The sequence below is a fragment of the Fonsecaea pedrosoi genome, assembly GCF_000835455.1.
Source record: "Fonsecaea pedrosoi CBS 271.37 unplaced genomic scaffold supercont1.4, whole genome shotgun sequence".
NCBI classification, from domain to species: Eukaryota; Fungi; Ascomycota; class Eurotiomycetes; order Chaetothyriales; family Herpotrichiellaceae; genus Fonsecaea; species Fonsecaea pedrosoi.
Window position 1 is genome coordinate 3,683,058 of NW_013550612.1, and position 24,133 is coordinate 3,707,190.

Genomic DNA, 24,133 nt, shown 5'->3' on the forward strand with positions numbered 1-24,133 from the left:
GACTGTACGACCAACTCCACGACGGGATGAGGAAGCAAAAGCATGATACCCGGCGAGCTTTCTTGGAGGAAAACTCCTCTCGACACCTAGAAGTGACGTCATGTATAAATTGAATCCAAAGTAATTAAGACAATGATTCCTCAAGCCACAGTATGTGATACTCCTGAAGCTGATAGCCTTGGGCAGGGTCGCAGGCCGATGCAAGGCTGTGTATCGGGATAATTGATTTTCCATTCCCGGCTTGGCATTGGATGGTGCTTGTGCTCATCCCTGAACGAGAGAGACTCGTCTTCCTCTACTGTGACTAACTGACCGTTTGACTGTGAACAACTCCTCTGGACGGGGCAGCCTACCAGCGGCACTTGCTGAAATCAGCACGACAGCTCCATTCCCTTATTTTGCAGACAGCGGATTGGATTGTAGGAATGGCTAATCGCAACGCCGACAGCCCTTCAGATAGCGCCAACTGCGCCCGTGACAACAGCCTGCGATGAGAACGATCGAGGAACAGCCGCCACACCACGCTGCAGGTCTCTGATCTACTCTGCACAGGCCAGGAATACCTAAATACCATGCGCAATCAAAATGTCTGGTGCTATGTTGACCGCCGTGAAACGCGAGCGAATGAGGCCACTCCACGAGACTTGGTTCAGAGCTGTGAGTGGTCAGATTCACGCACGGCCCCTGGGGTTGAGTATCAAAATCCCGTGCCTCTGGCACGCTGAACAATGAGGACAGTGGACTTGTACCGCTCATCTGTACTTGTATTTCCGCTGACATTTTGCGTCGATGGTTTCTTCTTCTTTCGAGTCCCTCTCTTTCGCAGATTGGTTTCTTTTTGTGAGAAAGACAAGTGAGCAGCAGCCCAGCACTTTGCTACAGCCAAGAATGGCCCATCTCACGCATCCTTGGGTGGCACTACGGCGACCGCGGAATCTCAAGAGGCAAAGGTGGATCGCTGGGGTCGGCCTTACAGGAGGTGTGCGGCAGCACTGCAGTTGTGGGAAGCCACATTCTCGAAATCTTGATCTGTGTCTTCTATTCCCCCGACACAGATTCGGTTCCAGCCGTTTCAACACCGTGTTTCTGCTGTTGTTCCGACTATTTTACCACGCGTCTTCCTTTGAAGTCGCCCACAACGGTTACGCCCGGAGACTCTACCTGCCACTTCTACAAGAGGCCGTCTCGAAGCCCTATGAGGAAGAAGTCGGCAACGAGAAGTCCCTTGTCGTCCCCGCCAATCAAGGTCTCCCCAACTCGTTCAAGACCTTCGAACGCTTCTCGACCAAAGCATGGTTAGAGACGTTGCTGCAAGACCCCGCCGAATGCAAGAATCTAAAGGTCAATTCGATCACGTGGATCAAAGCTCTTGCCTCGCCGTTTTCTCATGAATTCATCCAGTTCATTGTCGAGGATTCTGTAAGTGGTCAACGTACACGGGTCGCCGCTGGCCGAGAAGAAACCGGAGACTGGGTCCTCGTTGGCTGGAATTGGGCTTCGGGAAGCACACCATCTGACCACTACAAACTGCCGCTACCACTCCTGACAGTCACCTTTGATGATGCCGACAAGCGACCGGACTTACAATCGCTTGCTCACGTGCTATCCGCAACCACGGAGAAACACCCTGCTTATAAGTTTCGCAGAGAAATGTGCTGGTGGTATGCTGAGACTGTGTTGGAGGTGATGCACGAGCAATTTGATGGGAAGGTAAAGGAGTGGGAGTGGTCGAGGTATCGGTATTCGTTCATCGTCAAGACCAGCTTTATCAGGCGCAAGGTCCTGACCAAGCATGCGGAGCTGTTCAAGCGGCAGCTGGCTGAAGAGATGAGTTACTAGGATTGCGTGAGGTTTGGATTTCGCTTTACTGGGGTGGGCATTTTCATGGCGTTGGACCAGGACAATTGCATTCATTTCGGAGGTTCGCGCATTCTGAAGCGGAAACTTGACGCATAGATATATCCTACCGTCGTCTGACGCTAAATCATAGAACATAGAGCCAGAATACATCTGCTAGTGGACTCGTCTAGCGTGCCTTGCGTGTCTTGTTCCCAAGGCTGCGCCAGGCTGACGCGCCGAAGATCAGCCGCTTCCCCATGATCATCCGTCGTGGGCCTTCTCCATCCATCCCACTTTCAATCCAACTTCAGATACACTCTCGCAACGCAGCTCTTCTGCTCCCACTCCTCGTCCTCACAGCGATAGTAGAGAGTCACTCCTATCGCTCCCCCCTCCAACATGTCCGGCCCAGAAGTGCACCATCTCTTCCACCACCCCATCGCAGACCATTCTTTCTCGGCCGACCGCCAAACTCTCGCCGTTGCACGAGAAAACAATGTCGAGCTGTACCACCGCTCGGGGCCCAAGTTTGCGTTGAAGGATGAATTGAAGGGTCACGATAAGACCGTGACCGGTGTGGACATTGCCCCCAATAGTGGGATGATTGTGACTTGTTCTCAAGGTGAGAGAGTTGTCTCTTGTGGCCCTGTACAGTTCACCTGCGGATTTGACTGACCGCCTTCGTGTTCCCCCTCCCCCCCGGATAGACCGCAACGCCTACGTCTGGGAACCTGCGCCGTCGGGCGAGTGGAAGCCGACGCTGGTGCTCCTGCGCATCAACCGCGCCGCGACGTTTGTGCGCTGGTCCCCCTCGGAGAAGAAGTTCGCCGTCGGCTCGGGGGCGCGCGTCATCGCCGTCTGCTACTTTGAGGAAGAGAATGACTGGTGGGTGTCGAAGCACCTGAAAAAGCCCATCCGGAGCACCATCACCACGGTGGCGTGGCACCCGAACAGCGTGCTGTTGGCGGCCGGCTCCACGGACAGCCACGCCCGCGTCTTTTCCGGCTTCATCAAGGGCATCGACGAGCGCCCGGAGCCGAGCGTCTGGGGGGAGAGGTTGCCCTTCAACACCGTGTGCGGGGAGTACCTGAACGACGCGGCGGGCTGGGTTCACGCCGTGTCCTTTTCGCCGAGCGGTGACGCCTTGGCCTTTGCCGCCCACGACAGCAGCATCACCGTCGTGTACCCCAGCGGACCGGACCAGCCGCCGAGGGCGATGCTGAACATCTCGACGCAGAACCTCCCCTTCACCTCGCTGATCTGGAACGGCGAAGCCGAGATCCTCGCCGCGGGCTACGACTGCGAGTGCTTCCGGTTCCGCGGCGGCGAGCAAGGCTGGGAATTCGCCGGCAGCGTCGAGATGCACAAGCGTCCCGGCGCGGGCGGCGGCGCCGCGAGGGAGGAATCCGCCCTGAACATGTTTCGCCAGATGGACCTCAAGGGCAAAGTCAAGGACGACACGCAGTTGACCACCACGCACCAGAACACCATCAACACCATCCGGGCCTTCGAGGGCGGTTCCCGGGGCGTGACAAAGTTCAGTACCAGCGGTGTCGATGGGCGGGTTGTCATCTGGACTCTTTAAGACATTGGGACCTATCAACCTTTGAAAGGTCCTAGCTACTACTACCTCTGTGGTACCACTATGGTGGTCTATGGTTGTCGATGAGAAAAGGACATGAATGACAGAGGGTAGAATCTGGTAGAAAAATAGCTGCTCTGTGATAACAATTCCTTCTTCTACCTTCCTTCTCGTGGCTAGATTGACCCAAGCTTTGTTCAAGTGCCAGTGCTGTCGACACGGGCAGACCTGCGCCCAGTCAATAGCCCCCGATCACGTCGGGAACATCTTTAGGTTGCCCTCCTGTCACTTTTTCGTCTGTTGTTTGCCTCGTCTCCTCACGTTCGGATTCGGTTTCTTCGCTGAACTCACTCGACCCACTCGACCGTGCTCGACGGACCGCCCCAGTCTCGGTCTCGGCCTCGGTCACTGTCACGGTCGTTGTCGGTTCCGATTCGACGTCGATTGCTCTCATGCGCAGGGTAAACTCGACCTGCAAGCTGCGCAGCCAATTCCTCAGTGCGTCTGCGCTGGCCTCGCCTTTGACCGCGACGTCCCTCGCGTGGCCTAGCCGCTCCTTGACGTGGAGGACGAGCTTCCTCTTCCTGGCCAGGGCGGTGGCGTGGGGATTTCTCTTCCTCGCCTCGTTACGCTCGTGCAGAGCCTCGGAGACACGCGTGGCCATGTCGATCACGTCGCTAGGAAGGCCGATGGCTCTGGCGAGGGCCAGCCCGTAGAACTTCTCTTCCTCGTATCCGTCGGCGATCTTGTACCGCATGGTCATCTTGGAGTAGTCCTCGCTGATGTCCGCCGAGAGGTGCAGGTTGGCCACGCCGGCGCGGTCGGCCAGGATGCGCGGCAGATCGCGAAAGTGAGTCACGAACCAGACATAGGCCTTGGAGTCGATTAGTGCTTCGGCAATGGCGATCGCGATGGCCAATCCGTCTGTCGTGCTGGTGCCGCGCCCCAATTCGTCGACGATGACCATGCTGCGCGGAGAGATGTTGCGCAAGATGAATGCCATTTCACGCATCTCAGAGGCAAACGTGGAGACGTTGGCCTCGAGGTTGTCGTCTGTCGAGATGCGGGCAAAGATCTCGTGTGACAAGGGGAAGGAGGCGTACTCTGCGGGCACGAAACAGCCAATCTGCGCCATCACGGCCATCAGCGCCACAGAGCGGATGTAGGTCGACTTGCCGCTCATGTTGCATCCGGTGATGATGTGGAAGCGGTTTTGCGGCGTGGCGTACACGTCGTTGGGCACAAATCGGTCGTGTTGGTATTGCGCCTTTTCGCGAATCGGGTGGCGGCCGGCTTTGATCATGAACGAGTCCGTGTGGACTTCGGGTTGGACATACTCGTGCATGGATGTCGTGACGAGTTGGGCGAAGCCTGCAAGCATGTCGAGCGTGGCGATGGACTCGCTGATTTTGAAGAGGGGATGGATTGTGCCACGGACTTCGTCGATGAGCTCTTGCACCGTGGCGTCGGACAGGCAGATGACTTCATTGTGGGCGTCCTTGATCTTCTGGTTCATCTTTATGAGGTCCAGTGTCTGGCATTCAATGTATTTGTGCTTCTTGTAGGTGTTGATAAAGGTCTCAGGAACAGAATTGTCCTTGACCTCACTGGCCGGAAATCGGAGGTAGTATTGTCTGTCGGTGTCGTATCTGAGTTCGACGGAAATCTCAACCTCTCCTGCAAGGGATATCAACTTGGCTTTCCACAAAACAGACTGCACATACCCTTGAGGCGGTCGAACATGTCGTTGACATCCTCGCTGAGCTCCTTGTATGCCTGACGAGCGACGTCGAGGAAACTGTTGACACCAGCCTGTCTTAATTAGTTGGCTGGCAAGACACTTTTGCCTACCATTACCTGTATGCCGTAAACTCTCTGGTTCCGCAGATCAAGGGGTTTGGTTGAGTATCGCACATCAACATTGAGACAACGTGCGAGCAGATTCTCCACTTGCACGTAATTTCCGGGGTCACAGAGCTTGTACGAATATCAGATCAACTAAGCGATCAAATGGGTGTCAAAGTCACCTGGCGTATCATCTGCAGCTCCTCACTGTTTGCGCCAGCAAGAGCCTGCCAGACCGGTTTGACCCCATCCACGAGCGTCTTGAGCATGAGAACGTTGTTGATTGACTGTTCCATATAATGGAAATCTTGTCTCGTCGACATGATGGCAAGCTGCATGACTTAGTACTGGAAAAGTCGGATATTTCGATAACGAACCGTGGTAAGCACACGGTCAGCATCAACGAATGATTTCAGGGCTGGTCCCCGTTAGCAGGTTCTTCGCATAGAAAAGACCTAGTACCGGTTCGAACTGCAAAGAACATGTCCTCCTTGGACGTGAGCTCGCCAAGAGCTTGCTGCCTCTTTCCGATCTTTTCTGCATCTGTTGATGGTTGCAGGACATTGCTTCGGAGGAACCGAGCACCCATTGGTGTCAATGTTTGGTTCAACAACCCCAGGAGGCAGTCTCGAGATTTGTCGTTCTGGAGGTTCTGGATCAGTTCAAGCGAAGCCATTGTGGAGAGGTCGATCATGGTCGACCCTTCAGAGGGTTCAAATTTGATGCGCAACGTTTGCGGAGCGAACGTCAATTCCATGGCAAGACCGATGTACTTCATCGCCTGTATCTGTTAGGGACACGCAGAAGAAATGGCAACCACCTGCAACATACGGCCGAAAAACAGCATGTTGCAAAGTAGTTTCCGGCAACAGACAACTTCAACGACTCCAGATCGTCCGGGAACGCCAGTTGATGCACATAGTCATGACCACTAGTTTCAGACCAGTATCTACGCTCGATACCGGTCATGGCGATGTCAAACTTTTGTACTTCGAGGTTCTCGGCAACAATCGAAACGAGTTTCGAATCTTCAGCAGTCTTCATGTAAATGATCTCGGAGGGGGCGAAGACTCTGATCTTGTGGCACGTGCGAGCGTAGGTTTGCGTGTCAGTGAACTGGCAGAGGACTGCTTCAGAAGTGGAAATATTGACAAAGGAGAGGCCGATGGTAGGAGATACGCCTCGGGACTCGCAGATTGCACAAATGATTTCATTGTCACTGTAGCTGGTGGATGTTGCCACGGTTCTGGGACGCGACCTACTACCTGATTGGGGTCTAGAAGTAGTGTTCGTTAGCCTTGCGGTCAGGGTGTTTCTGCCGCTAGAAGAGGGTGCTCGTGGCGTGGATGCCATTATATTACAGGGGTTTCAAGCTACCAGACGAGTGACTGAAAGATGTCAAGATGTGTACGAGCACACGAGAGAGGTAGGCTGCTGGCTGGTAGGCTGAAGGCTGAGGTTGGTGTTGGAGGCGTGGCCGGGAGAGGAAGGTTTGCCGCATATTTCCCCCGCACGAGGCTGTGGTCCGCTATCATTTCTGCGTCCACCACAATTTTCTGCGTAGGAGCCTTGAGCCAGAGATCAGGGCCATTTTGTCGCACAGAGCCAGCATGGCCACCTTGGCGCCGCCTCCTAGCAAGCGGCAAAAACTCGCTGCTGAAGAGAAGGCAGAAAGAGCGCTGGAGGAGTCAAGAGTTCCAGACGACTTGGGTAGTGTGAGAGTGCAGTTTGTCGATCAGAGCACGGGAAAGTCAACGGGACCGGTGGTCGCGGTGCCTGTGAAAGATGCCACTGTCAAAAACCTTGAGACACTTCTCAACAGTATACAAGGCAATGTATGAATACTGGATGAACCAGAGACTTGCGCTCAGATTGCTGAACTTGTTTAGGATCCTACTGAGCGCCTACCTTACCGCTTCTTCTTCCAGAATGACCGAATTTCGAGTTCCCACGGACCTGTGGGAGCCATTGTTGATGTGCAAACTGACCTGTACAACTCCATCCTCAAACCCGGCCTGAAGACTACCGAAGACAATATCATCCTCCAGTTCACACCTCAGGCTGTCTTCCGCGTCCGCGCCGTTTCAAGATGTTCTGCGTCAATAGCAGGGCACGGCGAAGCCATCCTCGCAACTGCGTTTTCACCAGAGACATCGTCTAGAATGGCCACGGGTAGTGGGGACAACACCGCACGGATATGGGACTGCGACACGGGAACACCTCTGCATACGTTGAAGGGGCATACAAGTTGGGTACTTGCGGTGTCATGGTCTCCTGATGGCAAAATCCTTGCTACTGGAAGCATGGACAACACCGTGCGGCTGTGGGACCCAAAGACAGGAGAGTCCCTGGGTGGGCCATTGAAGGCACACACGAAATGGATCACAAGTCTCTCGTGGGAACCATACCACAACCAGGCACCCGGAAAGCCTCGATTGGCATCGGCCTCCAAGGACGGCACAGTCAGAATTTGGGATATCCCGCTGCGCCGTATCGAGCAGACTCTTTCCGGGCACAAGGGATCGGTCACCTGTGTGCGGTGGGGTGGGCTCCATCGTGTTTTCACCGCCTCCCAAGACAAAACGATCAAAGTATGGAACTCGCGAACGTGGAATTGTCTACACACCTTATCGTCGCACACTCACTGGGTCAACCACCTCTCTCTCTCCACTGACTTTGCCCTTCGAACGTCTTATCACGACCACACGGGAAAAGCCCCGTCAACCGCCGAAGAAAGAGTTGCTAAAGCAAAAGGGCGATTCGAAGAGGCTGCACGTCAGGACGGAAAGCTGGTCGAAAGACTCATCTCGGCATCGGACGACAACACCATCTACCTGTGGGAACCGTCTTCCTTTGACCCAGACTCGAAGGCGACCCCTAAGCCCATTGCACGCTTGTTGGGCCACCAAAAACAAGTTCTGCATGTGTCCTTTTCTCCCGACGGCCACTACATTGCCTCGGCCAGTTTCGACAATAGCGTCAAACTATGGAACAGTCGTGATGGCAAATTCGTCTGCACCCTGAGGGGCCACGTAGGCTCTGTGTATATGTGCGCATGGTCAAGCGACAGCAGGTTGCTGGCTAGTTCGAGCAAAGACACTACCGTCAAGGTGTGGGATGTGAGGACGGGCAAGCTGAAGATGGATCTGCCAGGACACAGGGACGAAGTGTTTGCCTTGGATTGGTCTGTGGATGGCGCCTGTGTGGCTAGCGGTGGGAAGGATAAGATGGTCAAGCTATGGAAGCATTGAGTCTGCTTCCGGATTGGCACATCTCGATTTGATAATAGACTTGCCACGAAATATTCAATGGTTTGGGCGCGCAGGTTCTATGTGATGGTCGTTGAATGATACCCACGAAGAAAAAAGGTCATGGTCAATATTGGATTTCAACAATATATGTGCAATGTTTTTTTTTAATTCTGTGAAATCTGTATGATTCTGGATTGTTACAAGCAACCATCGCCTATACCACCAATCCACCTGTGGTAGCCATCAGTTTTTGTTCCCCCGACGACCAAAAAACCGTACCGACATCTTCCGCGAGCTGTGTTGGTCTACCACCTCGGGCACCTCTTACATTCTAAAACCGGGCTTCTGTCCAGGAGGATTGTAGATGATCTTTCTCGTTTTGATGGGAGCCCACTTGTATCGCTTGATCCAGCCACTCAGGGCCAACAGGGCAGTACCGATGATCAGGACCTTGAAACCCATCTTCTTGCGCTCATCCATTTCCGGTTCTGCAGTCCAGTTCAAGAACTCGACCACGTCTTTGGCCATTTGCGAGCTGGTCGCGGGCGTGCCATCCTCGTACTCGACCAATCCGTCGTACAGAACACGAGCCATTGCGATGCCGGTGCCGGGGAAGTATGGGTTGAAGTTGAGACCAGATTGGACGGTCGCACCCGCAGGCGGTTCCTCCGGGTAGCCGGTCAGTAAACTGAAGATGTAGTTGCAACCGCCATGACGGGCCTTGACCATGAGGGATAGATCCGGAGGAAGGGCACCATTGTTGGCGGCACGGGCGGCTTCGTCATTCTTATACGGGTCGGGGATGTAGTCAGACAGCTTGCCGGGTCGTTTCTCGATCTCTCCTTCGTCGTTGGGTTCAGTATCGTACTCGTTCTCTTCGGCCATCGCCTTGGCTTCGTCGACGGTCATTATCGTACCGACCAGTGACCGATATGGGATTCGCTTGAGAGAGTGGCAGGCGGCGCAGACTTCACGGTAAACTTGGAACCCTCTTCGGAGACTGCCAAATTGTCAACTCAACACGCTCGACAATGTGGTAGTGGGAGCTCTTACGAAGCGTGATCAAATGTTTTTGTCCATTTTGTGTGCTCCCACGGATATTGGGTTGGGTGTAATCTGGAGCCCGTCGTCAGTCGCCTATAGCTCTCCATCGCTTTTTAGGAGCTTACCCCTCTTCTGCAGGAGTCATGGCAAAGACATCTTGACCGAACAAATGGTAGTACCAGGCAATCGAGCCAACTGTTGCTGCCGTCGCAGCTGAAGCGCCTAGTGTAAGGTAAAAGGGAGAGGAGGCGGCTTCGGAAGCACTCGACGATGCAGCACGCTAGAATTCAACGTCAGTCCTAGATCCATTTGAAGTATACAATCGCGCTGTTGGAATATACGGAAAGAATGGTGGACTGACAGTGGTGGTCTTTCGAACAATGGTTCGGGCGGCGACCCTCAATGGGGCGCTGCGGACGGCCGACGTGGCCAACATCTTGTCCAGAAGCCTTATGCTCTCGACAGATGGTGGACTAGCCGTGCAAAGGCGTAGAGGAGAGGGCGAGTCGCGGGGGGTGCAAGGGGAAAAGAATGACTTGAGAAGATGAGAGGATGTCCAAAGTCGAAGCTTGAAGCTACATTTTCCGGGGGTTCATTAGGTTCGCTGTGATTGGCTGGCACTCAATCTTCAAATCCTGGCTTAGCGGCCAGAGCCGTCATGGACACGTGATCTGCCAGCGAAGCGAGGTTCGTCACTTCTCGCCGTCGATTGCTCGTGTAGATACAAGACGGCTCGACGGATCTGGTTGAAAGCTCAGACAGACAACTCCCCTCGTCCTTGCGGCACCGACTGCTGCAGGGCGTGATACCGATGAGTGAAGCAAAGAACCCCTCTTGGAATGACCAATTCAAGAGCACGAACCAGCGCGACTTCAACACCCAAGTCATCATTTCGGTCGTCTTCGGACTGAGTGCGTTTCTTTCCTTCTGCGTATGTCGTCCATATTTCCAGTGCTTCCCCTTGGATACTGACTACCTACAGGTCCTTCGCCCCAAGTGGACCAGCCTTTACCATGCACGCAAAAAACACTCGGGCGCAGCGTCGCGTCTACCCGACTTGCCGAAGTCGATGTTCGGATGGATTCCTGTCCTGCTGAGGATTTCGGACGCAGAGGTTCTCGCCTCCGCCGGTCTCGACGCCTACGCTTTTCTGTCGTTCTTCCGATATGCCATCAAGTTTCTCTCCATCACCTTGTTCTTCTCACTCACCATTATCCTACCGGTGAACTACAGGTACACTGGCGAACTACCCTACCCACCCATTAACGGCACGGCGCCATTCTTCGAGCCTACATATCCCTATGCCGACGATGAGAAGAGACCCAAGAAGCCCAAGATGGAGAAGGATGACAGCTATCTGTGGATGTATGTCGTATTCGCCTACTTTTTCACCGCAGTGGCTGTGGCCCTCTTGATTGTTGAGACCTCGACTATCATTCGAATCAGGCAAGCTTATCTCGGCACTCAGTCCACCATCACCGACCGGACTCTACGCTTGTCGGGCATTCCGAGCGAAATGAGATCGGAGGAGGCAATCAAGAACTTCATTGAGGATCTGCAAATCGGGAAAGTGGACAGCGTCATGCTCTGTCGAAACTGGCGTAACCTGGACGAACTCATGTCGAGACGCATGACATGCCTGCGCAAGCTGGAACAATCATGGGCAACGTATCTAGGCCACACCCACTCGTTTCGCCATTCTCGCCGAGCTCACGCGGAACGTGATCTTCTCGATGACGACGATGAGAGCGGGGCGCTGTTATCACGTTCGGAGATGGAACGAGCTCACTCTACCCCCGTGGGCAGGAAACGGCCAACGGTCAGCCTTCGGTACGGGCCGCTCAAGCTCTACAGCAAGAAGATTGACGCGATCAATTACTACGAGGAGAAGCTGCGGGTTATGGATGAGAAAATCAATGCCCTGAGAAACTCCGAGTTTCGCCCCACACCTTTGGCCTTTGTTACCATGGAATCGACCGCTGCATGTCAAATGGCCGTGCAGGCAATTCTCGATCCAAAGCCCGGGCAGCTCCTTGCCAGCTTGGCGCCGCCGCCAGCCGACGTGGTCTGGAAGAACACGTACCTTTCGAGGAATCACCGCATGATCCGGTCATGGAGCATAATGGTCTTTATCGGGTTCCTGACCATCCTATGGGCTGCCCTTGTTGCTCCTCTGGCAGGTCTGCTCAGTATCGAGGTCATTGACAAGGTACTACCCGGGCTCGCTGCTGCCCTCGAGGATCATGAGATCATCCGATCGCTGGTGCAGACAGGTCTGCCAACCTTGTTATTCTCCGTGTTGGCGTTAGCAGTCCCCTACCTGTACGATTGGCTCGCCAACCAGCAAGGCATGACCTCCCAGGGAGATGTTGAGATGTCGGTGATCTCGAAAAACTTCTTCTTCATTTTCTTCAATCTCTTTATCGTCTTCACGATCTGGGGTTCTGCTACTACATTCTACGACTTCTGGCAGGATCTGCGAGACATCCTGCGAGACACTGCAGGTATTGCCTATGCGGTGGCCAAAGCTCTCGAACAGCTTTCGCCATTCTACGTCAACCTGATTGTCCTCCAAGGCCTGGGTCTCCTTCCTTTCAGGCTGCTCGAATTTGGCTCGGTCGCGTTGTATCCGTTCTACCTCGTCAGCGCAAAGACACCCCGGGACTATGCAGAGTTGTCCCAGCCGCCGATCTTCAGCTATGGCTTCTACCTGCCACAGACCATGCTTATCTTTATCATTTGTATTGTGTACAGCGTCCTCCCTGCCTCATGGATGATCACGTTATTCGGGCTGGTGTACTTTCTGATTGGTGGCTTCATTTACAAATATCAACTGCTTTACGCCATGGAACACCGCCAACATTCCACGGGTCGAGCCTGGCCCATGATCTGCAACCGAGTCATCACCGGCTTGATCCTCTTTCAAGTGGCCATGACGGGTATTCTGGCGCTTCGAGGAGCGCTGACCGCCTCGTTATTCCTGGCGCCTTTGTTGGCCGGTACAATTTGGTTTACTGTATATTTCCAACGTACATATGTGCCCCTGATGCGCTTCATCGCGCTTCGAAGCATCGACCGACCAGGCACGCCTCAACTGCCCACCCCGCCGGAGTCGGCCTGGGACAGAGACACAGAGTACGGCCGTGCCGTCGACACCGACCCAGAGTCTGGCCTGCGTTATATCAACCCCAACCTCGTCCAGCCCTTGGAAACGCTGTGGATAAGAAAGCCTGGACATGGAAGTCATCAGAACAATTGAGATTGGGAAAGTGTATCTTTTCGTCCTTCCATTGGAGCATAGCAAGCGAAGTGATTGAATTTTGTCGTGCTCCTCAGAGATACCCATGTACACAGTTGCCACCCAGTTCGTCTTGATACCCTTGACTCTTAATTTAATATCTCAACCACAAGGTCCTGAGTCGAAACATTGGTTGTGAGTGCTCCTTCGTTCCTTCTCTTTGACATGTCCCTGAAAATGATGATGCACTTCTCCTTCGCTGCTCAAGTTCAGGCAGGTGCAATCATGTCACCCGAGCTGCGTCAGTTCTTTCTCCTGCAAGTGCGACTGGCTTGCGCGCTGCTCAACACCTCAACCTTGATACTCCCGGCCCTCCACAGTCCGTTCCTTTTGCTTCCTACTGCCGTACCTATCTTTACCCCTGTCGCTCACATTCCCTTCATTCGCTTTGTTACATTCCCATTATCACTACTTGTAGCCAACTTACCTGTCGCCACCCTGGCATATGAGATCCTCGTATCTCGAGGAATTGCATCCATACACGACCACGACCTCAAAATGCCCTACCCTGTCAGCCACCACTTCGGCCCCGGTTACCGACCTCCACTCTCTACCAAAGACCTCACACCTGAATATCGAGCAGAGCCAACGAGTCGATGCCAGCAAAGAGCGGGTCTAGCGCTGATACATCTCGGAGATAGTGCGAGGCAGTACTTGGACTCTGGATTGCGTGGCGCAGATTCACCCAGTACACCTCATCTTGTCTCAAACCGTCCGTGGGTTTCGGTATATCACTGCAACTCAGCCAAACGTTACACCGTCAAGCGTCCGCTCAGTTTCACCCATGTCAGTTGTGGACAACCCGGAGCTCAAAGAGATCCTCTCCGCGAATCATACCCAAACCGGCCCTACACGGCAGAATCTCTTATCACTGCCCTCGCAGAGCAGTCCCCTTGCCTCGACCCTCCCGCCATAAGCCTTGATATTCTGCAATACACTGCAGCTTCATGTCGAGTGTGCGAACCTGCCAGTCATGGGCATGAACGAGGTGGACCTAGCTTTCCGAACACAATGGACGGCGCCTGCGACGAGCCCGATGCTCCAACTCCCAGCGCAGTCAGTCGAACCTCCAGTGTGGTTGACATCAAATCACGAATGCCGCGGCCTTCGGTAGTGCATTTCTTGTCTGATGACCATCTGAACTGGAGAGAAAGAGAGCATGCTACCTTTGTGAACCCGTTTTCACCCGAAGACCCGTCGTCCAGGAAGACTTCGACCTCTTCTGAAGCCACAGCCTACCTCCGACCCAATGCTTTTGCGGGTCATCGAGATACGCTGGTAAGACTGCACTACTTCACCTCGAGCGACCATGACAACGAGGACACCGCAGACAGTGACGCGGACTCATTCTCGACTGCCCTCACCCGTCAGCCGTCTAGACGAGCCAGCCTGGCCGGGGCAAATCTGGACCTCTTCTATCCGCTCCAGGTTGTCGATGCCGTGCTTCAGTATGTGGCCTTTAATGATTTTAAGGCTATGCGACTAGTCTGTCGCCAATGGCGTGCAAATCTGCCTCGGCCCAAGTTTCCTGGGGCGTACCTTGTTCCCAGAGAAATATTGAAAGAAATCTTCTCGTACTTGACACCCTGTGACTTTGATGCAGCCCGCCACACATGCAAGGCCTGGTTCTTGGCCAGCCTGGACCGATATGTCTTGGAACCAATGCTCCGAGCAAGTGGGTGTCAGGCTGCGTTGGCCACAGATCTTGAACGGATACATGGGTCTTTCCTCGCAGAGAGACGAAGCTGGGACAGTCGACTTGGCCCAGTGCCGGCTGACGCCGAGAATGCCATTGATACAGAATGGCTATGTTCCAGAAGACTGGCTACAGAAAGTCGACTATCGCCCGACTGGCGAGGCTCTTTCCTGCCCGATGATTCGGCTCAGTCGTCTAGACTCTCAAAGATCGAGGAAGTCGATTTCTCCAAGGTCACAAATCCACCTGTTTCACTGACAAAGTCCAGGTTCACGGTATCAGCATGTGGCAGATTTGTCCTCGTGGTCTCTGGAGGCGACATATCTGTCTACAGCTTGTGCGATTCGGAGCAGTCGCTTGTCCCGGTGGTTAGACTAGCCACAGGGTTTGATGTGTTGAAGGTCAGCATGGATACCAGCTCGGAACGATACTCGGTCGCTGCCCTCCTCGCAGGGCGTATCGGCATGCTGTGGGATCTTCAAGGCAGCCACATCCAGACAAGGTATCGCGACAATTCCGGCGAGACAATGAGCTTGACAATGCAGAAAGACATCCCCGGCCCAGCAAACTACCAGATTTCCACGCTCGCCAGCGTCAACTTACCAATCAATTCCCATCATACACACGCTACGGGAGTATCTGATTCGGACCTTGCGGCGACGACAATGAATGATTACAATCACCCTGTCAGGGCCACACCAAGTCCTCCATTCTTGTGGGACGAGCACATGCGTAGCTCCGAGAGCCCGGAAGAAGTTGAAGATATACACGCCGCGGATGATGCCAATCTAGTGCAAGATCGCTTGGGGATTCCCATTGAGACTCGAGCAACGACGGTTTACAACAATCTTGGAAGCGTGGATGATCAGCCAAGGAGCGTAGCGATTTGCCCCAACCGAAGATGTGTTGCATTTGGTTGTCGGATGGGTATTGAACTTCACTGGGTCGATGCTCTTACTGGAGGTCAACTCAACCGCTGGTTTCCCCTCGCTGCGCCGAGCGACTATCTTTATTTTCTGCCTCGACGATGTGGAATGGACTCGAAGAGGAAGCTCAGGCTGATCTCGAGTGCTGCAGGACCAGTTATCACTCAGCTTGTCAGGAGCGACAGCACACCGGCCACGTCAAAGTACTGGCCTACCCCAGCAACCTTTGGCCGACGACAGAGCTTGACAAGGCTCTTTTTCGGGAATCTGCCATTCCCAATGTCCGTCAGCGGCTCAGGTGACTTGTCTGGCTCGGTCAGCCCTGAAAGAGCCCATGGGGCCCAAGGGGTTTTGCGGACTGTTGATTGTGGTCATTTTCATGCAGTGCCAGTCAGCGACGGATTCCACCTGATTTTCACGGATCCAGGGAGTGGACTTCTCTGCTTGGGCAGTGACGCACCACTAGGAGGCCCGACAAAACTTGTTCGAAAGATCATGTTCATTCCTCCCGGAGAGGGTGGCCGAACGCCTGCACCACGCCGCTACTCTGTCGGTAAAGCCCTGGGTTGGGGTTTGAGGCTCGTCGCCGTGTACGATGATGATCAAGTCGTGCTGTACAATATTCCATCTGATATTTTCGGGCGGCTACAAGGCCAGAGAAGCTCGACCGATATCTGGGACGAGAACTCTGGTGTTGTTGGGCAAAGTGATCTGATCATGGACTCTCTGATGAATCGCGATGAACCCGGCCCGCCTGGTGGTCCAGCGGTCCAAGAAGCCCCGAACACGACGACGGCTATGCTCGGGAGCCTCTGCAACTTGCAGGTTCTCTCATTGCTCGTGTCGCCGACCAACCCGTGGACGATATTGCGGTCCAATCCGAAAATGGTGGACTTTCTTTTTGGCTCTTCTACAGAAGTGGATTGGCAGAATTTTATAGCATCTACGCGCCTTGGCCCCATCAAGTGCGAAGAAGACTTGTAGGGGAGAACGGCTTCATTTGCGACAGTGACAACCAGATGCCTGTCGAGACTAGGACTGTTACCGGGACGGCAAAGGGCAAAGAGAGAGCGGATCAAGAAACCAGGCATGTCAAATGGGCCGGTCAGGGAAATTAGCGACTGAGGTACTTGAGGGAGCGGTCAATGGCGAGCCAAGCTTCACGCCGCTGAGATTGTGCTCATACAATGGCGTCATGTCTATAACTATCTGGTCAGCCCACGAAGGAGCGAGAGTGGTAGCTGGGGAAGGGGTCGTGGATTCCACCTGGGGTTGCTATCCTGCACCTATCTTGAAGAGGACGAAGTCTGTAAGAACAGTGTCGTACGAGTGAAGTTGGATTAGTCGCAAGAACCACCATATTAGTATACCATCGTGCATTTCCACCTTGACCCTCCGACCGTCCTTTGCGCGGCTCACGTCCATCTAGAGCTACTTGGTATTAATATCGCCCTCAAGACTCCATATTCAACGCTTTTAGCAGCGTCCTCCCCAATCGTCCGACCTGCTCCGGCGTCGTGGTCAAACTTGTCATGAAGTAGATGACATCGCCCAAGACGCGCGAGTGGATCCCGCAGCCGTCGTCGTCCAACAAGGTCAGAAGACACGACTGGAGATCCGCCGAGGCCGTCGACGTGTAGCCGCCTGTGGAACCGTGCGGGGCGGCCATTTTGAGGACGAGGACGGTGCCCAGCGCGAAACAGCCCGTCAGGCGGGGGTGGTGGGAGAGTTCTTGGAGGAGGGACGGCGGGAAGAAGGAGTAGATCTCGGCTGCGCTGGCTGAGCTGGCAGGGCTTGCAGAGGAAGAGGTGGAAGCGGAAGGTCCTGACCAGGCACTCTTGAAGTGGCTCCAACTCCCGTCCCGGCTCGTGTCCATCCGTCGATACTCGTCCAGGGCCTTGTTGCCTACCATGCACCCGATGGGGTGGGCCGTGTAGGAGTGGCCGTGCAAGAGTGCGTCGGATTTTGAGTCGGAGAGGAACGTCCGGAAGATGGATTCGCTTGCCGTTGTGAGAGCCAGGGGCAGGAGTCCGGCGGTCAGGAGCTTGGCGTGCACGGAGATGTCGGGCGCGAGGGAGGGCGGCAGGGCTGGCTGGGTGGAGTTCGAGATCGTGGATGGAGAGGCTGCATCGCCAAAGTCGGACGGACAAGACAGGAAAGACGACGAGCTGGCGCGGCCAAGACGGTAGAGGCCGGTGAAGACTTCGTCGGCGACCACGGGGAGCCCGGACCACTCTACAGCGCCTTCGCTGTCTGGGGTACTAGGCTCGGAGAACTGCTTCGTTGGACTACCGGCTCCGATCAGAGAAGGATTTGCTCGAATGGTTTTGATGAGCGTCCTCTGGAAGAGAGGGTCGACGAAGATCATCCCCCCGGCTCCCATGATGATGGGCTCGAGAATCAAAGCACCGAATCGCTTGCCTTGGTCGCGGACAAGGTGGTCGAGTGTCGTGGTAATATGGGACTCATATCGTTTTGCGTCCTCCACCCGGCCATCAAAGTCGAAGAGAGCGCCGAGAGAGTCAAACTTCTGAATGCTGGTTGCGGCATTCATCTCTTCCGGCAGTGTGAGTTCCCAAACGCCATTCCGCATCAGCAAAGAAGGCGGATCAAACCAGTGGCCCCAGGGTTGATGCCAGTCCACCTTTTCGTTGAACACGCTGGGCTCGGAGCAGTTCATCACGCCGATGGTGTCACCGTGATAACTACCCTTCAGACCCAAAATCGCCACGGGATGCTTGCCGTCCTCATCGTCCTTGGCCCATCCGTACCGTTGGCTGGAGGCCCGCAGCGCCATTTTCACAGCGACCTCCATTCCCGTGCTGCCGTTGTCGGTGAAGAAGACCCGACTCAGGCGTGGATTTTGAAGAGTTGTCAGGAGGTTGTAGGATATGTCGAGCGCAGGCTCATGGACAGCATGCGCGAACATAACATGGCCGTAGCGACCTGCTGCATGGGCCGCTGTCAATGCAACATTTGGATTTCCGTGGCCGAGACCCTGTGTCCACCATGACGCAGATGCATCGAAGAGAGGCGTGAGCAGAGATTTGGGGGTTGGCTGTGCGGCAAGGGGAGTAAGTCCAAAGGTCGATGTAGTTTTGGTCTCTTTGAGCGCTGGATCTGATTCTTGGTTGTAGGTTTGGAAATGATCTTTGTATGCCGAATCGATTGCGATGATGTTGTGGGGTATTCCGTGCTGGCGGAAGGGATGCCATATCACTGCCTCCGCCTGGGAAGGCATCGACGTCAGCTTGGAGATCCGTGAGAAATGCTTTTGATTGAGCAAGTCAAGCAGATTTCGGGCGACACCCGTCTTCGACCAACCGCCATAGTAGCTCGAGAGTGCGCGCTTGTCTTCTTCGCCATCTTGATGCTTCTCGGGTGGCTTTGGCAGGGCAAACGTCGTGATGCCGTGGTTCTGGAAATACTCGTTGAGGTACCCGAAGTTTCCCCATTCCGGATCATCGAATAGCACGACCGAGTCAACGTCGAAGCCCCGGACATGCAGAGACTCGAAGGCCGAGATGGTAGTTGCGATTCCACCTAGCTTACTGTCTCCGACGAGGATTGTAGGGAGTCTCAGCGGTCTGTACAGGTCGGCTTGAACGGTACCAGAAGGACCAGGGGAGAGAACACCGCCAGCTGTTTCCACGAGTGCATATCGGCCGCCTGCCTCGATGTGCTTTCCCAGAATATCCTTGACTCTGGACAAGATTGAGGCGTCTGACCTTGGGATCTGGGATACGTCAGTGCCTGTAAGGGCAAATTCTAGGTGATAGACAACACGCACCGATGGATCTTTGTCCAATTGAGCAGCCAGATGCGGGCTCAATGGGCGTGAAAATTGCGAGACATTCTTCGAAACAATTCCAGGCACAAAGGTGTCAATGTGTCTGTGGAGGAGTGTCAGCTGGTCTTCAACATCCTGTCAATGCCCGTTAATGCCCGTCAAGCTTACCCTACATCTTCCTCGTTCCTTGGCCCCGTAGAGACGGGCTTCAAATACAGCACTCGCTGGTCTGGAGTCTGTAGAGCTCGACACAGCAGCGTCGAGACAATGGTTTTGCCGACATTGGTATTGGCTCCAAAGACCTGCCACACCTTCAGATCGCGCCACAGCATCACGCCGTCATCCAAGGAGAAGCGAAGAACTTCTGACAAGATCGAGTCGCTGACCGAGGCTGCAGGCAGATTCTGTTCCTGCCAAGACATGCCCAGGGGTTGCTCCTTCCGTAAAATCCCGACTCTCCGATTGGACACCGAAAAGCTTCTTTTCCTTTTTGATGGATTTTGTTCAAGGCCGAGGCTGAGTTGTTGACCCAACATTTCTCCATCCATCGCTGACCTGGAACTGTCCGCATTTGTCACGCATGTCTGCGAGCTATACATACACAGTAAACCCCGACGAGGCATATCCTGACGTTGTTTGAGTAATACCACGAAAATTCAGTGTCATTCAGCCAGTCATCCATTCAGCCATGCCTTCGTCCCCATTGGAACAGCGCCTCGTTGCCCTCTTGGACAAACGTCGAGCTCAGTCAAAGCTACGGAGCCTCAAGTCGAGCCCTCCCGGCTCCGTCGACTTTTCCTCCAACGATTTCTTGTCTTTGGCTACCAACAAGGAGTTCCATGATGACTACCTGGCGGCTCTGAATAAAAGTCATACGCCCATTGGATCAACTGGTTCAAGGCTGTTGGACGGCAACTCTGACCTTGCCGAAAGCCTCGAACGTGACCTTGCTGCTTTCCATGGCGCCGAAGCTGGTCTCCTGACGAACTCGGGCTTTGATGCCAACGTCAGCATTTTTACCTTTCTCCCCCAGCCAGGGGATGTTATCGTCTACGACGAACTCATCCACGCCAGCGTCCACGACGGCATGAGACAATGCAGGGCGAAGCAACAAATACCTTTCAAACACAATGATGTGGAAGATCTAAGTCGAATACTCCGGCAATTTTCCTCACCGATTGCCGGGCAGACCATTTTCATCGCCGTGGAAACGGTCTACAGTATGGAAGGCGACCTCGCCCCTCTGACGGAGATCGTCGATTTGGTGGAAGCCGTGTTGCCTCACAACAACGCACATCTGGTGGTTGATGAGGCGCATGCGACTGGCGTTTACGGACCCAATGGATCTGGCCGAGTCTGCGAACTTGGACTTGAAAAACGTGTTTCCATCCGCCTTCATACGTTTGGTAAAGCTCTGGCATGCAACGGCGGTGAGTATCTCGGGCATTCGTGGCAAATGTACACCCATTTGGCTGACGAGACCATAGCAATCATTTTATGCTCTCCAGTGATCCGTCTTTTCCTCATCAACTATGCCCGGCCGTTAATCTACACAACCTTTATGTCCTATCCTGCCCTCCTTGCAATAAAGACGGCTTATGATTGGCTCCAAATGGGTAAAGCGAATCTGGTAAGCGGCATTTAGCGTTGTATTCTCTGTTTCAACTGACAATCCTTTTCAGCTTGCTGCCAAACTCTACCATCTGATTGATCACCTCTACACCCGACTGCAGGGATTGGCAATTGTTATCGCAGAAAGTGACGCGCTGTCCAAAACCTTGGTCTCTCTCCCAACCACATGCCCAGAGTCGCCCATTTTCGCCATCTTGAGCCCGTACCCTCGGTCCCTGGCCTCGTACTGTCAAGCGGCAGGTTTCCTTGTTCGTCCGGTGGTAGCACCGACCGTCCCGGAGGGCACAGAGCGCGTGAGGGTCTGCCTGCATGCGGGAAATACAGTGGAACAAATTGACCGATTTGTCGAGTGTGTCAAGGAGTGGATTGTCAAAGAGAGTGCAAGGGACGTGCACGCAGAACTGCCAAACACTCCAAGTCACAACGACATCCAGCTACAGGCGCCGAAAACGGACCGAGGGCTTCTCGCAAAGATATGATCTTCTTAATACATCTCATTGCGTACCTCTGCAGCAGCCTGCCGAGGAGCAGCTTTGGATCCAACGTGGCGACATGGGTTGATGCAGATTGCACAGCACCGACATATGATTAATATCATGTCGGTCTGGCCTTCACCCTATATCCACTCACCCTAGCCGCGATGATTCCTGTACATTTCTCACTGGCTTGGTTCCCACGCCTTTGGTAAATTTCCGTTGCCACGAGACCATGCTCCTGGTTCTACTCTGACAATGCTCGTGCCCTGTCACTTGGACACTGAAAGGTTTCAGCCAATGCCTACAGAGGGCCAAAACCAGGGCCGACAGTTTCGAGTGATCAAAGTGGCTACTCTTGCCCTTGGTCGGTGCCCAGTGTCTGTGCGAATGTGGAGAGGGTCAAGGCTGACTTGGTGCCGACGGGTTCGAGGACGGAGGCAGGACCATAATTGATAGTCGCAGTCGATCCAAGGCCGGAAACATCGGGGAAGCCTTTTCGTTGAACACACACTCTCCCTTTCTGTCTTGAAAACGTCTAGGCGCTCCTTCCCGACAACTTCGACATCAGCGAGAAACTCGAAAATGTCGCCGCACATCGCGGTGCAGCTGCTCTGGACCAGTGCTTGGGTGACAACAGTCGGGTTGAGATATCCTGTTGCTCTGAATCAGACTCGAGATGTTATGACAGCGGCCTGTTATAGCAGATGTAGGGTTGTACTCACTCGGACCTGGTCTTCACCCTATGGTCAACAAGCGCAGGCAAATAGCCACGCCCTTATCTTCTGGGAGCACTCCCGACACAATTGAATACCGAGTCATTCGCCAAGCAGCTCCTGCCTGTTCTGGTTATCATGTTCACTTTGTGAAATTTTATACTGGGCCTTGGCGAAAGCACACGCGTGATTTTTTCAATCTGCATATTTGTTGTCTGTCTCATCTTCAACCTGCTTCCTTTCCTTGTTCCCTCACTATCACCACCATCCTCAACCCTTGGAAGGCGCTCTTTGGAAAATTCGAGCAATACCCCATACTTTCTCCGGCTCAAATATACGTGCGGATTAACCATCATGGAAGCAAGGACACAATAGCAGTATGTTTCACAACAGAAACATGGAGCAACATCTTGCATCGCTTCGCAGCCTCTGAATGCCGGCACCTTTCCACCATCTTCGAAACGGAACGGAAGAGCAGGATACATAGCGCGATGAGGACATGATGTCTGTCAGAACAGTGGGGTCTTTCAAGAACTAACTCCTCGGTATCAAAGGGGTAATCAAAACATTGCTCTCAAGATAGTTTCGATAAACAATGACAATGTATCTGAACTCCATTTGTATTGCCCGTCGTGTGTCCCGTGATTTCTGAACGAGATAGACTTTGCTGTATTATCTTCAAATCTTTGCTAGTGAGTCACCTTCAAACCTTTGCTAGTAATTCAGTAGGTTTCCCACATCATTTGAGCTGATTTTAGTGTAGAGTGTAGCAAGCACTTTATGTCCTCACCAGAGACCTTCACAGCGTCTTCTTAAGACATGACCAAAAATCGGAGTGGGGAGGACATGTCGTCGATACTTTTTTTTCACCCGCGATGAGTTTTTGACAAATGTTAATGACTATACAGTATGACCAGGAATGCCATGGGTTCATGTACAGCTATTTTACGATGGACGAGTCTGACCAAGCGGGATTTTTTTTCTTTCCAATTCAGTTTACTGTCTTTTGTAATATATAGTGAATCTACCGACAATTCTCTGCAGTCGCCCTTGGTATCCATGCTGAGCCGGGAAAGATAAGTGACGGCATCAAACTCGGCTGAACAGCTGGTAATGAAAGCTGGCCGTCAGCCCAGACTTTAGAGAATGCGGCTGTGAGTTGACTATCCTGCGGAATTGCCTGCTCTCTTGGGATCATCACGTCAGTCGCGTACTCATGTAGAAGTCTAGTTGCAACAAGGTCCCAATTCTTGTCATAGTGGTTGTGCAATGGTAGGCTCTCGGTCAAGACCGTGTTGAGCTCTTGCCGTCTTCAGCTGGTTCAGGCGAGTAACAATGAAATGTGGTTCTACCATTGGTGAGTCCACACCAATGAGTGGAATTCATCAGCTAGTTTGCGGAATACATGAGCTGAAAGCTGTTTCGCCACCCAATGAAGATTCGCGACGAGACCATGAGGCTCGGCTGTTCCTGATAGCAAGTGTAGGCAGTAGCATCGTTTTTGAGTCGATCAAAAATCTGGCGCGTATCTGAAGACGTGGTCAAAAAGGTTAATAAGCACAACCCGTGTTCTATCACGTTATGCTACCCATGTGTCACAGGTTTCCAACTCTGCAGCAAACGACACCATATCTGACAGCGCAGCTTCGGTCGTAGCGGGTACCTGACCGGGAAGTGTTTGCCGAGTGTAATTGTTTAAGACCCATCCAGGCGTGGAAAATGGCTCTTTGAATATGGGTATCTCTCTCCAGTATAATGGCCTGCGTCATTCCCACTCCTGGCTATATTCACCTGCTCCTGCCACAAGGGGCCTTGCAGGTTTCAAGCCCCTTGACTTACAGAATTCTCAGCCATTGGAGGGAAAACACTTCAACGCGTCTTCGAGCGTGGGGGTGAGTGTCGGGTGTTGTCCAGTGTCGTACTATGAGCAGGAGACGATAGATGTTGTAGAAGAGAATATGTAGATACTTGTACAATGTAGTTGAAAACTGATGCGGAGCGGGCCGATCCCCCCATGCTCGAGCCTAGCCAATTGTTAATA

At 53.6% G+C, this 24,133-nt stretch overlaps 9 protein-coding genes across 9 annotated transcripts; 6 read left to right on the top strand and 3 right to left on the bottom strand.

Annotated features, from left to right (window-relative positions):
* Positions 1 to 888: 888 nt before the first annotated feature.
* On the top strand, positions 889 to 1,839 carry Z517_07130 (uncharacterized protein; the record flags this gene model as incomplete). The annotated part of the gene is made up of 1 exon (XM_013428868.1): positions 889 to 1,839. One exon carries the CDS (start codon positions 889 to 891, stop codon positions 1,837 to 1,839), a length of 951 nt encoding a protein of 316 aa, XP_013284322.1.
* Positions 1,840 to 2,238: 399 nt separating this feature from the next.
* Positions 2,239 to 3,424, top strand: Z517_07131 (uncharacterized protein; the record flags this gene model as incomplete). Its single annotated transcript, XM_013428869.1, has 2 exons — positions 2,239 to 2,461; positions 2,547 to 3,424. 2 exons carry the CDS (start codon positions 2,239 to 2,241, stop codon positions 3,422 to 3,424), a joined length of 1,101 nt encoding a protein of 366 aa, XP_013284323.1.
* A 235-nt stretch (positions 3,425 to 3,659) lies between these two features.
* Z517_07132 (uncharacterized protein) lies at positions 3,660 to 6,619 on the bottom strand (the record flags this gene model as incomplete). Its single annotated transcript, XM_013428870.1, has 7 exons — positions 3,660 to 5,098; positions 5,146 to 5,233; positions 5,279 to 5,398; positions 5,449 to 5,598; positions 5,644 to 5,684; positions 5,729 to 6,047; positions 6,098 to 6,619. 7 exons carry the CDS (start codon positions 6,617 to 6,619, stop codon positions 3,660 to 3,662), a joined length of 2,679 nt encoding a protein of 892 aa, XP_013284324.1.
* Positions 6,620 to 6,876: 257 nt separating this feature from the next.
* Z517_07133 (uncharacterized protein) lies at positions 6,877 to 8,517 on the top strand (the record flags this gene model as incomplete). The annotated part of the gene is made up of 2 exons (XM_013428871.1): positions 6,877 to 7,101; positions 7,156 to 8,517. 2 exons carry the CDS (start codon positions 6,877 to 6,879, stop codon positions 8,515 to 8,517), a joined length of 1,587 nt encoding a protein of 528 aa, XP_013284325.1.
* Positions 8,518 to 8,841: 324 nt separating this feature from the next.
* Positions 8,842 to 9,997, bottom strand: Z517_07134 (cytochrome c1, heme protein, mitochondrial; the record flags this gene model as incomplete). The annotated part of the gene is made up of 4 exons (XM_013428872.1): positions 8,842 to 9,517; positions 9,571 to 9,633; positions 9,687 to 9,841; positions 9,923 to 9,997. 4 exons carry the CDS (start codon positions 9,995 to 9,997, stop codon positions 8,842 to 8,844), a joined length of 969 nt encoding a protein of 322 aa, XP_013284326.1.
* A 375-nt stretch (positions 9,998 to 10,372) lies between these two features.
* Positions 10,373 to 12,820, top strand: Z517_07135 (uncharacterized protein; the record flags this gene model as incomplete). The annotated part of the gene is made up of 2 exons (XM_013428873.1): positions 10,373 to 10,492; positions 10,544 to 12,820. 2 exons carry the CDS (start codon positions 10,373 to 10,375, stop codon positions 12,818 to 12,820), a joined length of 2,397 nt encoding a protein of 798 aa, XP_013284327.1.
* Positions 12,821 to 13,357: 537 nt separating this feature from the next.
* On the top strand, positions 13,358 to 16,465 carry Z517_07136 (uncharacterized protein; the record flags this gene model as incomplete). Its single annotated transcript, XM_013428874.1, has 1 exon — positions 13,358 to 16,465. One exon carries the CDS (start codon positions 13,358 to 13,360, stop codon positions 16,463 to 16,465), a length of 3,108 nt encoding a protein of 1,035 aa, XP_013284328.1.
* Positions 16,466 to 16,934: 469 nt separating this feature from the next.
* On the bottom strand, positions 16,935 to 19,693 carry Z517_07137 (dethiobiotin synthase; the record flags this gene model as incomplete). Its single annotated transcript, XM_013428875.1, has 3 exons — positions 16,935 to 19,217; positions 19,272 to 19,374; positions 19,440 to 19,693. The coding sequence occupies 3 exons, from the start codon at positions 19,691 to 19,693 to the stop codon at positions 16,935 to 16,937; spliced, it is 2,640 nt and encodes an 879-aa protein (XP_013284329.1).
* Positions 19,694 to 19,959: 266 nt separating this feature from the next.
* Positions 19,960 to 21,382, top strand: Z517_07138 (uncharacterized protein; the record flags this gene model as incomplete). The annotated part of the gene is made up of 3 exons (XM_013428876.1): positions 19,960 to 20,701; positions 20,759 to 20,901; positions 20,954 to 21,382. 3 exons carry the CDS (start codon positions 19,960 to 19,962, stop codon positions 21,380 to 21,382), a joined length of 1,314 nt encoding a protein of 437 aa, XP_013284330.1.
* Between the last annotated feature and the right edge of the window lie 2,751 nt (positions 21,383 to 24,133).